This window comes from Manacus vitellinus, unplaced genomic scaffold, assembly GCF_001715985.3.
Source record: "Manacus vitellinus isolate BGI_N305 unplaced genomic scaffold, ASM171598v3 scaffold_5_pilon, whole genome shotgun sequence".
In the NCBI taxonomy this organism is placed as follows: domain Eukaryota; kingdom Metazoa; phylum Chordata; class Aves; order Passeriformes; family Pipridae; genus Manacus; species Manacus vitellinus.
Window position 1 is genome coordinate 6381287 of NW_021940682.1, and position 16949 is coordinate 6398235.

Genomic DNA, 16949 nt, shown 5'->3' on the forward strand with positions numbered 1-16949 from the left:
TACTGGCTTCCCAACCTCCATCAAACACAGAAGACCCCAGGAACTAATTGGATCTGATACCATCACAGATAAAAGACTTGGACAGCAACTAGGATCTCTATCTGAAAAGGAAGTACTTACCTTTCACCTTTGTTTTGCCGAATGCATCCCTCAATAATCTCCTTCACTTCAGGGATTGCTACTTTATCGAAGCTGGCTGGCTTGACACCCTGAAACATAAAAGTGAGAACTGAGAAACTGGAAGGTTCACTTGACTTAAGTTTTGATTGTGTTTATAGCCCAACTATTTATAATATATACCTATATATTTATTCTATAGATAACTGGCCTAAACAATAAGTGCAAATTAGAAAGAAATCTGACTCCAGTATTACTGTTCATTTGTTTGTCAGTGACTTTTGCAAACATCCCACACACACCATCTTCCCATCTCTCAGCTACGCTTCCATAACAGAAGGCATTGACATTTGAGTTCTCACGACAGGAGAACTGTTTAGTTTCCATAGAAGTTATGCTGGCTAGAGGCAAGTACACAGACTGGACTGAGAATGGAAGGAAATGCTTCCTATGTAATCCTAATGCAGGAACCTACATGATTAATTTAACAGTCTTCCAAGCATTCTGCTGCTTCCCAGAATGTTTCCAATGTGCCATTAGAAGTAATTTTGGCATAGATTGATTTTACAGGAAAAACCTTAGTCCAGAATGATCCAACTGGATCATTAAATAACTTGCCCAATGTCAAAAAAAAAAAAAAAAAAATCTTTCCTGTATTTTAGCTCTCCCCTGAAGACCTACTATACCCAAACAACAGTCCTGCATCACTGCTTTTGTGAGCTCAGGAAAATGAGCTCAGCTTTACAGGCCTTTACAAAAGCCCTTCCACAACACACAGCAATCCTTTCTCCAATATGCGCTAAAACCACTGGGGGAGAGCAAACCAAAATCCAAATAAGATCAACTATCCAAACGAGTAAAACAAACAGGGCATGAGATATGACCATCTGGGAATTCTGAAAAACATTACCGGCAGAGAGCCAAGCTTCATCACTCAGTCATGGCCAGAAACTGCATTTTGGGGCTAACTGTCCACAACAGCAAAATCTGGCACTTAATTTTACTCAATGCAGCCTTTAGCTTCAAACTCTGTACTTAAGACAGCAGAATGAAAGAGGATGAAGACATCCTGTTCAAATTCTGGTATATGAAGAGCTGGTGTTTTCAAGCCTAACAATCCTGAAATTACACACTTGATACATTTGACCTTGTGCCACTGGTAAATCACAACTAAACAGAAAATGAAAACCATAGAGTCTGAAGAACAGAAATAAATGAAGTAGCAGTACAAGCATCGTGATTTGAGTCCTAAACAGAAAGTACTTCTCCCAATAACCTACACAACACTGCTGCCCACCAAACGAGGACATCAAGACATGACTCTTCCCCATTCTTCTACTGTCAGTGAGAAATCTTGAAACAGAAGTGTTTGAGTCTCTGAACTTGAGCCTTTGCAACTACAGACCTTAATTTAACCAAACATGGAGACTTAATATGGTAATAGTTTAATATCTACATTTAGATACTTCTTTCCTTAGCCAGTCATGGCAGTACCTTGACTTCACATGTTCACCACATAAAATATTCTCTACCACACTCTTCCAGGAGAGGGCATTGTCAACATCAACTTCAACAGATGTAAACCAAAGTCTGGGAGAAGCAAAAAAGTCCAGTCTTTCAGTGGGCAACATCTACCACCATGTTTTACAAAGGTGTCGTATCTGGAATTTTTCAAAAAAAAAAAAAAGCCAACAAAAAACACCCACACTACAGGAAAACATTTATTTGATAAAAAACTTCCTGTTACAACAGCATTCTGGTTTATCGATTTCTTTGGTCTAAAATTTGCTCTTGTGAAATTCTAGGACTTGAAATCCACAGCACTGCAGGCTACACTGTGACTAGAATAAGCACTGAAACACAGGCTGTCAGTGAACATTAGCTTAATGCTTTTAAAAGCTTCACTGAACATCAAGACTTAAGAAAATCGATGCCTCGGGTGATAAGACAGACCCAAGTTTGGATGGTTAAGTTTAATACTGTAACCAGGCTATATCATACACCTCCCCCTTCCTAGCAGGACATGACAGAGCTCTCCACTCTAAAGGATTTATAAAACGCTGCTCATGTAGCTGACTTGTCAGAGATGTCCACCTTTAATTATGACCAAGTTTAAACTGGTCCCAGGAATTCAGGTTTATATATGTAGTAGAGATGTTTCCATGTAGAGATGTAATTAAATGTTCTCCTATATGCATGTACACATATAGCCTGTGCAATAATTACTCAACTGCTTATTGCACATATTCCTATCTAAATTTGCCCAAATTTAGCACATGTAAGTCTCCTAAACAGCTCAAGTCCCTGACGTAGCAGCAGCCAGCAAAGACCTTCATTTAGGCTGCAGCAGCAGAAAGATGATGTCAGATCTGTGACAATCTCATTTCAGAAAAACTAAGAGGTAATATGAGGAAGATAACTGGCACAGTGAAATATCAACATGACGAAGCCAGAACATGATTTTTCTTGGTAACTATTTTACCACGTGCTCTGTTCTTGCATGGAGCCTGAAAAGTTAAAGCTAAGGATAGGTTTTAAAATCTGTGATTCAAATCTGCTATCCTGTGTTTCTCCACCCTCAAAGAAATTAAATACCTGTCCAAAATCTTCAGGCCCTTCCGTGAGGACCATTTTACAATACTCCATTTTGTGAATTCCAAATCAGGAGTTCAGTTAAAAAGTGAAGCTCCTGCCAACCTCCGCCAGCATGGCTTCCATGTTCCTAACTGCACCTTAGAAAATCTGGGAGAACCTCACACTAGGGCCTAAAGCCATCAGAGGGATTCTGTGTTCAAGCAGCTCCCTATTCCTCAGTTTGCTCCACAGTCCACGAGAAGGGCTGCCTAAGCCCAGTCCACAGCGCTGGTCAAGCACCTCCTAGGCTGGAGTTCACCAGCTTCTTAAAACTTTTTCTTTTCCTCCTTCAAGCACTAGTGGAAGTAACAAACTATTTTATACAACAAGAGAGAAGGTACTATGAATGACTGGAAAAAAATAAATAAATAATTACATCAGTGAACTCTTTTCTATCAGACCTCTTCTACACACCTTAACCAGCCATCACACAGAAACCCAAAGGAGGCCAGGCCCTGCAATTCAAAAACCCTGATGTGTCCCTAAGAGTGCAGGAGCTGGGTAGCCAAGAACACATTCATTAGCTTCTGAACCCAAAGGCACTCAAGTAAATAGCAAGCCATTCAGTGTTTCCTGGTTTTTACCATGCTTAAGATGGTCACATTCCTATATGCCTCTCCTAGTCCCCAAACTTCTTAGAAGAATCACAGAGCAACTCAAATCTTTTAATCTACCAGTCCTGTTCCCCAGTGGCACTTTAATTAGGGCTAAACACCCAAATCCCACTGGCATTATTTCTGAGTTTGCTAAAGAAACAGAAGGAAGAGCTCTTACAGAGAAAAAAAAAAAGCATGCAGAGGTATAACAGGCACACATGAAAATCACCAACATTTTCTCAAGCCACCACCTAAATTCGCACAAACTGGCAGTGCTGCTGGAAGCAAGAGCCTCCTTTTCTCCATCTCCCATTCCCACACTCGTGTCATTTCCTCTCTTTCACCAGCAAATGCATTTATACAGTTGCATAATGAACCAAATTACAGCGTTTATCAGACTTTTGGTTGAAGCAAATTCAACCAAAAAAGCCTGCAGTGGTTTCCAGTGAGCTGCAGTTCCCAGTTTGGTACACTGCTGCACTACCTCTCAGGCTTACAGAAAGAAAGTTACAGAGCAATAGCTGACAAGGGCAGAACTTAAAACCCACTGAACACTTTCATTTTGAGAGCACCTCTAAAATAAGGACATATATGTAGGCAACACAAAGCGCCACTGCAAAACCAAAAACTCATCTTACAGTCCTCATGTTAAGCATAAGAAGAGATTTCATATTTCACTAAGGTGTGGTAAAGTTTGTGTTTTTATCAGACTTTAACCAGAGGAATGAAGTGTGTTCCAAAATTCAACATTTATATGGTTATTTGATCAATTAAAGGCAAGTTAGATTTTCTCAAATAAACTAAATTTCCAAGAAACTTTAAAACACTAAAGTATAAGCTATCCAGAATTCTTCTTCAAAATTTTTGCCTAGAAACAGAGTACTTTTCATTAGTTGGATCACCACATTACTGGGTCAGTGGTAGCATCTCATTCTAGTGCAAGAGATACTGAACACATCATTTACTTCAATAGAGAAGGTACAATTGGTGCTGCATAACCTCTACAACAAACCAAAACGAAGACAGAAGAAGTGTTACATACCCTCAGACATTCTAAAGAAAAAAATAGTTAGATTTGGAAGAAAAACCCAGGTAGAAAATAGCAGAAGCAATTATTGTTCCAGCCTTGCTGGTCGGGATTTTAATTTACATTTAAAGAATTACAGGGGGGAAAGTACAGTCAAGTTCAAAAGCTGAAGACCCAAGCTATGCAAATGTAAGGCAGTTCAGCAGATTTGTCAAGAATTCACCTCCAAAATACCTTCCTGTGGCTACATGCACTTGACAAAGCTGAAATTCTTACTTACCTCTTTAGCACAGTCCTTGTGAGAGCAGCAACAGTGGGAATTAACAATTACAAATATGGGACAGATCTCTCTTTTTGTAAAATCCATCAGGAAAAGAGGGGCACACACACCACAGAGTTAGATGGGAGCTAATTTCCGATGGGAATCCACTAAGCTGTGGACTTAACGCACAGCGGACGGAAAGCAGACATCAAGGCTAGAAGGGAGCATTGTTTCCTGTTTGACACCTCTTGTTATTTTCCAAGTCCAGTACATGAGGCTGCAGAGATCTGAGCTCAATATCTGCTTTTGCCACTCTAATGCTGAATAGAAAGAATCAATATAAGCACGAGGTAAGCGTGTCCTTTTCTGCCTGCCCAGCTGGCTGCAAGGAGGAGGAAGACGTGACAGTGGAAGGATCCTTTACTTCCTGCTTGTCCCCGCCCTCCTGCTTGGCTGCTCTACCTATTCTCCACCCATTTTTTCTGCACTAGCTCAAGGCTGCAGGTAGGATCATCAGGATCCTGCTGCTGCAGAAGTACCACTTTAAAGAGGGGAAACAGCTCAGTCAGTGGGTTCAGATCCAAGGCTGCTCACACTAATTTTGTGCAGGGGAATGAAGGCAGCTGTTTCTCTTCTTTCCGTGGAGCTACAGAAGTATACATACAGCTGACTACAATCCTAACTAAACACAAAGCATCATTAAGATAATATATTTCACCTCCCTCCTTCCTGACAATGGTATTTTGCTACTGTTGGCAACATCATCTGCTTAACGGGTACTTAATGTAAGGGAACAGGGATTTGAAGGTGATTTTCAAATTGCTGGACAAAGTTAGAAAACTGCATTGTTGCTTGTTTTATACCACATGTGCACAAATAATCCAGAGTTATATGTTCTAGTTGCTAGATTTCAAACCTAAGCCAGAAGTCTGATTTTTTTTTCTAATACCCACTTTCAAACAACCATTATGAAACTTGTTTATTAATAAAATGAGCTGTCTATGGCTTCAGGGGTTTGTCTGGGTTTGGGGTTTTTTTTTAAAGATATCAGGAGCAACGCCAAGAAAGATCAGGTACATCATCTTAAAGTATGAAGCTAGCAAACAAACTCTGACCACCTTGTAATGATAAACTGTAATAAAATTCAATTTAGAATTATTAAGTTCCCTTTTTACCCCAAAATAACATCCTTGGTTCAAGTACACTACAACTGTATCAGTGTTGTTGTTATACTATACAACATCGGTGTTGCAAAAGCAACACTGGGCATTTTAGAATTCCTCTTCACCAGCTGTTGTGAAACCTTACAGGAGTCAAAGGAAAAGGGATCATTAAAGAACCGGCTATGTTGACTGGCCTTCCAACTGCTTAGCTGGACATTCTACAACCAGCACCATCACACCCCCCCAAAAAAAAATCCACGGTTGATCATCAACTCCATTTTAACAGCACTTCAAGGATGTTGGAATTTTGCTTGCCATTGCTTATAATTTATTTTTTTTGATGTTGCAGTTACACTCAAACCAAACAGACACTCTGCAGTCAAAGCAAATCTACTTCGCTGGAATAAAAATCTAACATTTTGCACACCTAATTAAGGTTTTTCTGGGGTATACTGCATGACCTGCAAAGAACATTAAACATTTCAGCTTTTAACAAGCACAGGGTCTACCTGTCCCAGTCTAACCACAACTCTTGCTTGGCTCTTTTCAAAGGTGCTCTAACTGTAGAACTTGAAAGGAATTCTACTGTAACTGATTAATCTTCTCAGACAAAATGTTCTAACTTTGCAGTCCAGAAGCTAATAAAATCAGTAGCAAAGTCAAATCCCACAAACAAAGTAATTAAAGTCTCTATATTTTCTTTTTGCTAAGTTGCTACCATTCTAGTTTGAGCCAGTCCCAGGCTGCCACAAACCATTAATTTCAGGAATTTAGAGAGAGCATATGATTCCAGTGGAAAAAAAGCCAATGATCCTACCTCTTTCCCCCTAGTCTCAAAGATGCCCTCAGGCAATGGTATTTATAGCATTTAAATAGGTTTACCCCATGATCTCCTAAATTTCACTACCTGCTATTAGTTACTTACCCTACCCTCAAAACCTATGTGCTTAACCATTTCACCACCTTTTCCATTTCACATCCTTCATCTTAACCTTACTGCCTGTTCTAGGAACAATCTTTCAGATTTAGTTCTTTCCTTGTTTCACACAGGATATACCTATAACTGATAACTCTCATCCCAATTCAACTGAATACATCCTATGAAAAGAAAAATTTCAGCTTCAAATTTACTCAGTTCAAAAGATATGGGTTGCCTACAGATGATGATTTTCTTTTTCTAGTTAAAAAGCAAGTTAGAATAGTTGAGACCACATGGCAAAAAAAGAAATGAAATGCAACATGTTTTAACAGAAGTGAAAATTTACCTTCACCAATTTCAGTATTTTCATAGCAATTAATTCTGGACAATTGATAATTCCACCAAGAATTAAATTGGTAAATCCTGCAGAATAAGCTCTGCACCAGATCAGTATCCTAACAGAGTAAACAGCATTACTGCAATACAAGCAGTGGAAGCAGATGAAAGCTCCCAGTGAGCCAGAGTTAGCTCATGAGGCACTGTGCAGACTGGGACAGGCCTCGTTGTCTTCTCTGCTGATCAAAAACAACCACTGCACATTTTGAACCCAATACCTTTTGAACTCGACTGACCCATCATCATCCAAATCAAAACTCCTATCTCAGCTACTTGAGAGATCTAAGTCACTGAAATAGCTTAACCAATTGGTCTTCACCCTCTGTGATGAAGATGTGCAAACAACCCAAGTCCCATGATTCTTAAATTTCTCCAAACCAAATGAATTGAGGACTTGCAACAGATAAGGATGTATGCTCAGACTTCAAAAACATGCTGTTAAGACAATAACAGCACTGAATTTATACAGGCCTGCTTGCTGCAACCTGACTGATCACAATTCAGAAACTCTTCCTCCCCAATTTGCCACCTACCCTCAAAAAACTTTCAAGGCATTAATAAAAACCAAGAGGCCAAACACACAAAAAAATTCCCAGACATCATTAAAGTTGCTATACACACAACGTATATCTCTATTTTGAATGATACACTCATATTAATTGTTTCTCCCTAAAGTTAAAAGAAGCACCTGCTCACTGGCAGGTGAAAAGATTAAAGCAGACTCCTGATTTGACTAGCAATCACTGCTCACTGTCACCTCCACATCTGTATCCTACAACTGCCTCCAAGCCCAGGAGCCACAGGATACTGACACTTCATGCTTAACCAACTTCTCTGACAGTGTCTCAACACTGTATTTTTAACTCTTAAAGCCAGAGAATTCACAGCATTAAAAACCTTACAAGACCAAGATTAGTAGGATACAGTTCTCTTGCTTTGTTCCCACAGTCAAGTTTGAACAGGAGCTTGTCATAACTGTTCCTAGAAATCATTGGTTGCAATCCTTTCCAGCCAGTATTCTCAACTAAAAGGTGGTAAAAAGGGTCAAAAACCACTGTATTTGTGATAATACTGAAATCCCATGCACTACTGCCAAATATACATCATGGCTTAGAGCTACCTCACTGATAAATTATCTAGCCCAGTACACAAGGCATTTTAGGATTCTACTTTGGACATGAAAGCCCACTGTACTTCAGCACTGCCAAGTAAATAAGAATATCAGCTTATTTCAGAAGTCCTGAGAATCTGGAGCTAAGCACATGGCTTTAGTTTAAAAAAAAAAAAAAATTAATCACAACACCTACTGTAAATGCAGCAATTCTAATGAACAGAAGAAATTAATAAAGCTCTGGAACAGGGAATTTTGTAACTAAAAGGCAGGGCACAGTTCCCTAGTGTATAGCTGGCAAACAATTAGGACACTGGTGCATGGAACAGTGAAAAGGGCCCTGTTTAGAAACACATAGTACAAGGACAGAAGTTCTTCTGAAAACACTAGAATCTGGACAAGTGGCCCAGGTACTAACAGTTGTAATTCCTGCACAAAAGCATAAAGATAATTTGCATCTACTGTGCACAGTTGTTTAACCTCACCCTTATAAGCAGGGATGCTGCCTTTACCATGTGAACATGAATCTGGAGCGGTGAAGATCCTAAGCTGGCTCAATGATCCTTTGCTTTATTGGGACTTCAGCTTGAAAATGGCTTTCAAAAAAAATACAGACATGCCTAGACATACATTTCAATTCTATAAATTTAGAAATGCCACAGTGGCACAATACTAAAAGTGTCTGCCTTCTATTTGAAGTATGGAAAATACATTTTTGAAAAACTTTATTAGTTGCATTCTCTGCTTTAGTCTGCTTCCATTCTGGTAGAAAATCATCATGTAGCACTCAATTTTAAGCTCATGTACAGTAACAGTAATTCAAAAGCCACAGATTAGTTCCAGTGGATTCAAACCGAATTTAAAAAATGATGCAACATGGGCCATAAAACACATTTAGTACCAGAACTAGCCTTTAAAAAGGATACCTACTTAAAAAGCCTGGGATAATGTTCCAGCACACCAAAAATAGTGCACAATTCCAAAAATGCACCAAAAGTCATCGTGCCTTTTATTTTCAGACTTATTCTATTAGAAGTGAAGAACGTACACTTGTGTACCAAAAGATCCAACAGTTTCAGAAGGTTGTCTAAAAAGTATCCCTGCTATGTAGAGAACTTTATGATGGTGGTAATGGGTGGTAAGGTAGAAATACATCTCTGAAAAGTGTTTCCCTTAAAACAGAGTCACAAGCTCATGGTGTTAGAAAGCTACTTACACTGGACAGAGAAGCAACAGCCTTTTTTCTCTTCAGCATAAACATTTTAGCCTGTTGTGTCTCTCTAGTTTTTGAAATGAACTGTATCTACAAAGTTATACTCAACTCTGGTGCCCTTCACTCTCTAATACAGGAACAAATCAAAGCACTCAAGCAGGCACACACAGCCCCATGTCACTGCCTGCTCTAGCAACAGCTCTGAGGAGCCTGGAGGTAACTATAAAGGGCTTATGTAAAATTTTGGTGGAGTTCTGGCCTATGAATCACATAACCTCAAAATAATTTATTACTACTCAACACCTCTGTGAGTTTCCTCAAGACTAAAATTTTCCTAGACTTATAACATTCCTACCCCTGTGCAACTACAGCAGTACAATTAGCAGGACACAAAAATTGTAGCCCATGCATTCTTAACGTCACTGTTTTCAACTAGTGGCACTATACAGACAAATAAATTTGAACTATCAGTCTCCCCACAGTAATGCTTCAGTGATTCACTAATCATAGAATTATAATGGTTCTCACCTCACTGCATTTTAAAAACACGACGTTGCTGTTCCTACAAGCACCTTACCAGCTCTTGTTAAATTAACCTCAGTTAATGTAAGAACTAAATAGATGTCAGGACAGGGCAGAATATTAAATATTAATATCACAGTTTTAAGAGGCCTGATTCTTAATTATCAACTTTTCAAATTTTTAAACACACATTGTTTAGTTTGTATTCTGTGAATTTATTTAGGTTGCATTGCAAAACTCTGCAATACAACCAAATTTCAGAACCTAAAAATACACTAGATCTTGATTTTATGCAACTCAACCAATGCTCACAATCATTTTAAAATCATATCTGATTCAAAACTGCCAAGGGACACATTCCAGGCTCCGTGGTGAATTTAAGAAAGAAATAGCTCCTTTTACTTCAAACCAAGTTTGTTTTACACCATTACTGACAAAACATTTTTAGCTGTAATCTAGAAGCTGTTGATGCTGAATAGTACAGATGCCTCTAAGATCAAGTCGTAAAAGTGAGCTACTTTTAGAAAAGAATCCAGTTGAATAAGCCTTTTTCCTTCCAACTTCAGATGTCATCTGCCTTAGCTGTGCAAACCATACAGAATTACAGAATGGGTCAGGTTGGAAGAGTCCACAGTGGGTCATCTGGTCCAACCTCCCTGCTCATGCAGGGTCGTCCTAGAGCACAGGGCACAGGATTGCATCCAGACAGTTCTGGAATATCTCCTGTGAGGGAGACTCCATGACCTCTCTGGGCAATCTGTTCCAGTGCCTGGTCACCCCCTCATAGTAAAGAAGCTGTTCCTCATATTCAGGTGGAACTTTCTCTGCATTAGTTTCTGCCCATTGCCTCTTGTCCTATTGCTCAGCACCACCGAGCAGAGTCAGGCTCCATCCTCCTGACACCCTCCCTTCGGGTACTTATAGACATTGATGAGGTCTCCTCTCAGTCACCTCTTTGAGGTCAAACAGACCCAACTCCTTCAGCCTTTCCTCACAAGAGATGCTCCAGGCCCTTACTCATGGTTGTCACCTGACATGCAGCATGTTATACCTCAGTGTTCATGCTGATTGCTGCTCTTCCTTACTTAGATCATTGTAATTTCTTAAAGAGGACTTCTAAAGTGACACACAAAGCTGTCTAAGATATTAATGCTTCAAAACTTTGAATTCCCATCTTCCATTTTTAAAGTTATATATTTCTCAATTGACAGGAGGTCAGTGACAATCTCCATGCAGGAAGATTCTTTACTCTTAAAGCTGTTCCAGCAAAATGCTTGCAACTGAGTTGAACAGCTACAGGAGGCAAGTGGTAGAAGTTTTCTTTAGTCTGTTCAGTATTGATTCAAAGGAATTGCATCTGATGTGTCTTTTTTTTTTCTTGTATTTGATATTTAAGTACCTGAAGTTTCTTCTTTCAATGAATACAAGAGTTTGCCCTTTCTTACAATAATGAGTTTCCTGGTTAGAAGTTTGTGGCCTTTCAGTACCTGCTTTAACAAAGGACTACCTGCTCTGTTAGAGGGCTTCCTCCCCTACTTTTCCTTTTTTTTTTCCCTCCAGTGCTTTTTGCACTAGAAGTTTGATATGAGGGATGCCTCTGTATCAACCTAAACCAGGTCAAGTTATTCAATGTGAAGAAACAGGGTTTTATTCATGCCTAAAAAAGTTGCATATTGCTTTCAGGAAACAAAAGAGGACACTTGATCATCATTCATTAAGAACTGAAAGTAAAATTAATCGTACATCTAAAGATTTAGCATTTATCTGCCTAGGACCCCTAAAGAAGAAAAAGAAAGTAATAGGGAATACTTTGCCTATTGCACCTCTAGTGAAAATGAAGCTGTTGACTAGTCTAGACAGTTGTGATGCCTAACTTTAAGACACTAAAGAAGAGATTAATTTTATCTCAACTGACCAAACAACAGCACTTTGTAACTGCCTGGTTTGCAGCAAAGAGAATGACCTTCACTCTAACCAGGGAGTTCCAGTTCCCACCAGTTAGGGAAATTAAGGATTTTTAAACCAGTCAGACACTGCCTGGCCAGGTTACTCATTATGTACCTTGTTCCCTTAGGCTCTTTTTCAAGCTCTGGAGAACAGAGAAGAAAACTGTTATGCCCACTCTGTGGAACATTTCAGTACAGCACCACCTTTTTTTTTTTCTTCATTTAAAGTCAAAATGCAAAATGCCTTTTTCCCCCCCCATTCTCATCTTACAGCCACCTCAGTTGGCAGACATTGGTTTAGAGAGAAGAGATTGGACTTCTGGTGAAATAAAGGACAAGTGCAAAAGTTCCCTTGGTCAAAGTAAGCGTGGAGAAAAACCCAGTATAGAGCACAAGTCTGCCAGGAGGACTTAAAAGGTAAGTTTATACAATGGGAGGGGGAGAAAGAGAAAGGGGTTTTCTGCTCACACTCAGCTGATGAGTACATTTGAAACTGAGCACTGTCTTACTAAGTTTTTTGCAATGAGTGTTTGGATTTTTATGTTAGTGATAGATATGGAAGAAGGAGAGAAATCTGTATAATAAACCCATTAAAGACACTTATACACCCATTAACCATCTTTTCACTAGTCCTGAGACTAGTCAAGCACCTAGAAAATTTTAGCCTTGGGACATCCAAGTATTAAAGATTGAGTAGTCAGTACCTCTACATGCTTATAAAAATCTCTGCGCGGCAAAAAGCAAGTTTAAAGGAAATACAGTGTAAAAGTAAAAAGAGATCTATACTACATCTGTGACTGGTAACTGCAACACAAACAAGGAAAAAAAACAAACTAGCTTTTGAGGCAACAGCTTGGATTTCAGCAGTCACACCAGAGGCTGAGGCAAAGCAGCTGAAGTTACTGCAGTTAGTTATGCCTTTACTGCATTGCTTTCCAAACAGACTAAATTAAGAAATCATACTTAGGATGTCTGTTCTATAAATATCTCTGTTTCCATTTAAATGCACATGTAGCCCATTTTAAATATCTCCTGTGACAAACTGTTTAATTGAAATATGCATGGAGCAGGTAGAAAAAAAAATACCAGTCCAGTCTCCAGAGAGGAACAAAGTTAGACAGGGAAATATGCCCAAATTTTACCAAGATCTTAAAGTACTTTTTTTTGCAAGCAACTACATAACAGAATTACATATCTTGATTACATTTTGTGTTGGAAATGTCTGTATTGCTTTGATATGGGGCAGAATCGTTAAAAAAGAAAAAGAGGGGATTCATTCCCAAATCTGGTAGCGTATCACACAGAGGTGTGCCTGCACAAGAGGGCAGAGGAGCAAAAATAAATCACAGGAGCAGGCAAGATTACCTTAAAAATAGAGCAGCTTCTTGTCAATTTATTGCAGGTTCAGATTATTTTTTTTCTGAGGCCAAACAGGCAGCAGTAAGTGCCTGCTGGATGCATTCAGTTCCAGCTAAAGAGACATACTGCTTAAACCTCAGAGATTTCCCCACCCCCCAGTAATGTAAAAATCCCAGGAGCTGCAATTTCTTTAAGCACACACTACTAATTTATTTGGAACCATTTTCAATGAACATCAGAGGATTGCCTCAATGAAGAAAACAGAGGGGTTTGAGACAAAACTGCAACATTATGATTTAATGAAAAAAAAAAAAGAGGTGTCTCTCCTTTATGTTTGAGAGACAAGACATGCAGATCTCTTTCCTTTCTAAAGATACTGCTAATGAAAGGGTCTGGACTGAGTATGCAAGAGGATGCAAGTACAGGGGTCAATATTCTGTGTCAAACTGCTGACTTCCTTACCAGAACTGTAAAACAAGGTTCAGGAAAACACCTTGAGCCTTACAAATTCTGGACAGTTGTTTTTTTTTTAAGCCAGGTACTTACCCACATTATTCTACTGAAAAGAAAAATTCTTCTAGATAAAGAGAGAAAGAATGCCAATTTAATTGCACTTCTGTTTCTTGGACCAGAGAGAATTCAGGAACTTTATCCTAGCACTACTTTAAAGGAAAACAGAAACTTCACAGTGAGACAATGTAGGCAGTACAGACAAGCATCTTGCTAACAGCAGACTCATGCAGCAGTGCTATCGTCCAAGATGTGAAGCAACAATAAGTGCCTGGGCCAAAAAATGTCTCATCTCTGGAAGGAACTTCTGCCTTTAGATCAGAATTCTAGATCGTTGCTTATCAAACTGTATTATTTAAACAAAAATCTGCTTCCAACTCTGAGGGAAGACCCTGAGCCAAAGAGGTAGAACACAATCCAGTACTCTGAGAAATCCTAGCAAACACCCCAACCCAATGCTGCAGTATCTGGGCATCAGCCAGAGGAATCCTTGTCACAAAAGGTGTAAGGTTAAAATGCAATGCAGCTAAAAAAAGAGACCAACGCACAGCCAAAATGTGAGATAAGAATATAAACTGGTATTAGCAAGTCTAGTTCTGAGAGGACATCCTGGGCATTGAAACACCTTTTACAGGATCCTGTCCTAAGCAATAGCAAGGATTTAAGCTAATAGAGCAACTCTGCTTTTTACTAAGAGTAACAGTTACTACAAAGAGGGTGAGAGAAATCAATTAATTTAAATAGATATTGCCTGCTGCACATTTTAATCTGATTGCCTTTGGGGTTTCAGTGGTTTTTAAGCTCCCACATGGCATGATCTTTCATGACTTTCAACAGTAGACCATTCTTATCATTCTTCCCTCTGATCTCTGTGTATGCATCCAGATAAAACAATCCTTACAACTTAAGGCACAGCAGGACTATAGCTGCCACCTCAAAACATCCCTAAACATGCCTAGGAAAGTAGCAAATGAAGGGGTTGAAATGGAGATGCTAAACATCTTCCAGAAACCACATTTACCTTCCAACATACATTAGAATGAAATGTGTTTGTAAGCAGTGCTGGATTCCCCTACGTAGGTGTTTTCTGGCTCTACTTTGTTGTTGTTAGTTCTGTTTTTTCTGTCCTTTCAAGTACTAAATTTCTCAACTGGTTCACCCTTCACCCGCAACTGTAGACATGGTCTAAACTTCTGAAGTCTGCTTTGAAATGAAAGAAAATCTTATATTCTTTAATAGGGAGCAAAGGACAAGCGCAGAAAACTCTATGGCTCTTTTTCACCTTGGTTCACAGAGCGGTAAAAAGAACGCCAAGAGTATTTTATTTCACATTCATGACACAGGTCTGCTTTCCACATTATAGAACACTGAATTCTCCATTATAGTTAAGACAGGTTTGTGTTTGAATTCCAGATAATACTGTCTTTTCCTCCATTGAAAGCGTTCCTTGAAAGTTATTCAAGTTTTGTTTGTGGTTGATTTTGTTTTGTTTTAAACAAACTGCTTTGCAACTACAATGGAATAAACAAACCCAAATATATCAAAGCACGAGGCCTTTCATCCTCTGCCTAGAAGCACATAAATGTACATTTCATTTTCTCTACCTTCCTGTCCTTCCCCCCTAAGTAAATCCTAGAAGCTCTCAAGCAGCAAATGAAACAGCAGGAAAAAAGTCAACAATTAAATTCAATCTGTGAACCAGCAGCAGCAGAGGACAATAGAAGGTGGTGTTGGACAGGCCAAAAAACTACCAGTGTTTCTCATCCACTTAGAATTTCAACAGTCAACCAAAAACAATGGGGAGAAAGGAGCATCAAGCAAAATAAACAATCGGTAAGTTGAACCCTGGTAAGACTCTACACAACTTTTTCTGCTACAAGCCTCTACAAAGCTTTCCAATTGCTAAGTACTTCAAAGACCAGGGAAAAGACTTGGGAATTTCCAAGCTGAGATCATCTCAACAGCTGATTCTCACCAACAGCCTAGTTCCTAGCACTTTTTAAGGAATGGGCAGGACAGTTACATCAGGCATCAATTCTGAGAAAAAGTGCCCATCCAAATTATACTGCTTTGCCTCTGGCCAATGTACATCTATAAGCAAAGTAAAAGGTACCACTAAGACTGTTTTGGTAAGATACTCCAGTTTGCTTTCACTGATCCAAACCACCTTCAGATCACATTATGCTGTAAGCTGAGTAAAAGCTAGATTTCAGCCTAATTGTTCATGTCTATTTTAAAAATTACAGAAAAATCCACCAACATCAAAAAAACCCAAACAAAAACACACCAACAAAAAATCCTAACAAAAACAAATCCCTCTGTGTATGTATATGTGTATATAAAAACTTACTGTAGCATCTGTTCAAAAAAACCCAAAATTACTATTTATGCCTTATTTCTTCCTCCTTTTGTGCTCCTCCAGTATTTCCCTTCAGACAAGGGACAGTCTTCTATTTCACCTGCAGAATTCATTACTTCCAATGTGAAGACCCTTCTTTCCACAGAAAGGAATTATCAATTATATCTGCCTTTTATAGTGTGAGGCATCAGGAATAAGAAAGAACTTTATTTTTCCGAAGCCAAACAAGTTCTTTTTTAAATCTGCAACTTCTCCAAGTTAATACACACAAAAAGACTTAAGAGGAATTCATTTGTGTAACAGAGAAAGAGGTAAGTCTGGGTTTTTTTTCCTTCCTTCACACACACGCACAGGTATTCTGAGAAATCCAGTGCAAGTTTTTCCTTCCCCAAGCAGCCACCTCACTACTTGAATGCTCAGATCAGAAGGTTCAACATGTTTTACTGCACTGGAGTAGTCCTCACAACACTGGAGACCACAAAGGAAATCTAGCCACAACCATACTGCACATTTCTAGCACTATAGTTCTGCTTCCTATGTTCAAGGTCTGTAGGTTCCCCTTAGCTTAGTCAGAGGGGCCAACTCAAATTCCTTGCTTGCCTTCTCAGCCTTATTTGGTTTCACCCACAATGCCTCCAGCACCACCACTACACTTACCAGCACTTACCTTCTGCTATTTATCTAGTTTTTCCACTGCATTGTTATAAGAAGAACCCCCAACACACTGAGTTGCTGAGGACCACTCAGAATTCAAATTATAAAAATCACTCTGGGTAACAATTTATGATCTGCCCTGGCAGGCAGCTAGGCCAAAC

At 39.1% G+C, this 16949-nt stretch overlaps 1 protein-coding gene and 1 long non-coding RNA gene across 2 annotated transcripts in view; one reads left to right on the forward strand and one right to left on the reverse strand.

Annotated features, from left to right (window-relative positions):
• Nucleotides 1–16949, reverse strand: part of WNK1 (WNK lysine deficient protein kinase 1) — a 104838-nt gene that overhangs the window by 44914 nt on the left and 42975 nt on the right. Inside the window, exon 6 of the mRNA XM_018080294.3 lies at nucleotides 121–209. Coding sequence (XP_017935783.3) covers nucleotides 121–209 — 89 coding nt within the window. The remainder of the gene's footprint in view (nucleotides 1–120; nucleotides 210–16949) is intronic.
• On the forward strand, nucleotides 12171–16344 carry LOC112841250. The gene is made up of 3 exons (XR_003212860.2): nucleotides 12171–12323; nucleotides 15402–15608; nucleotides 16198–16344. It is a non-coding gene; the product is annotated as an uncharacterized LOC112841250 (long non-coding RNA).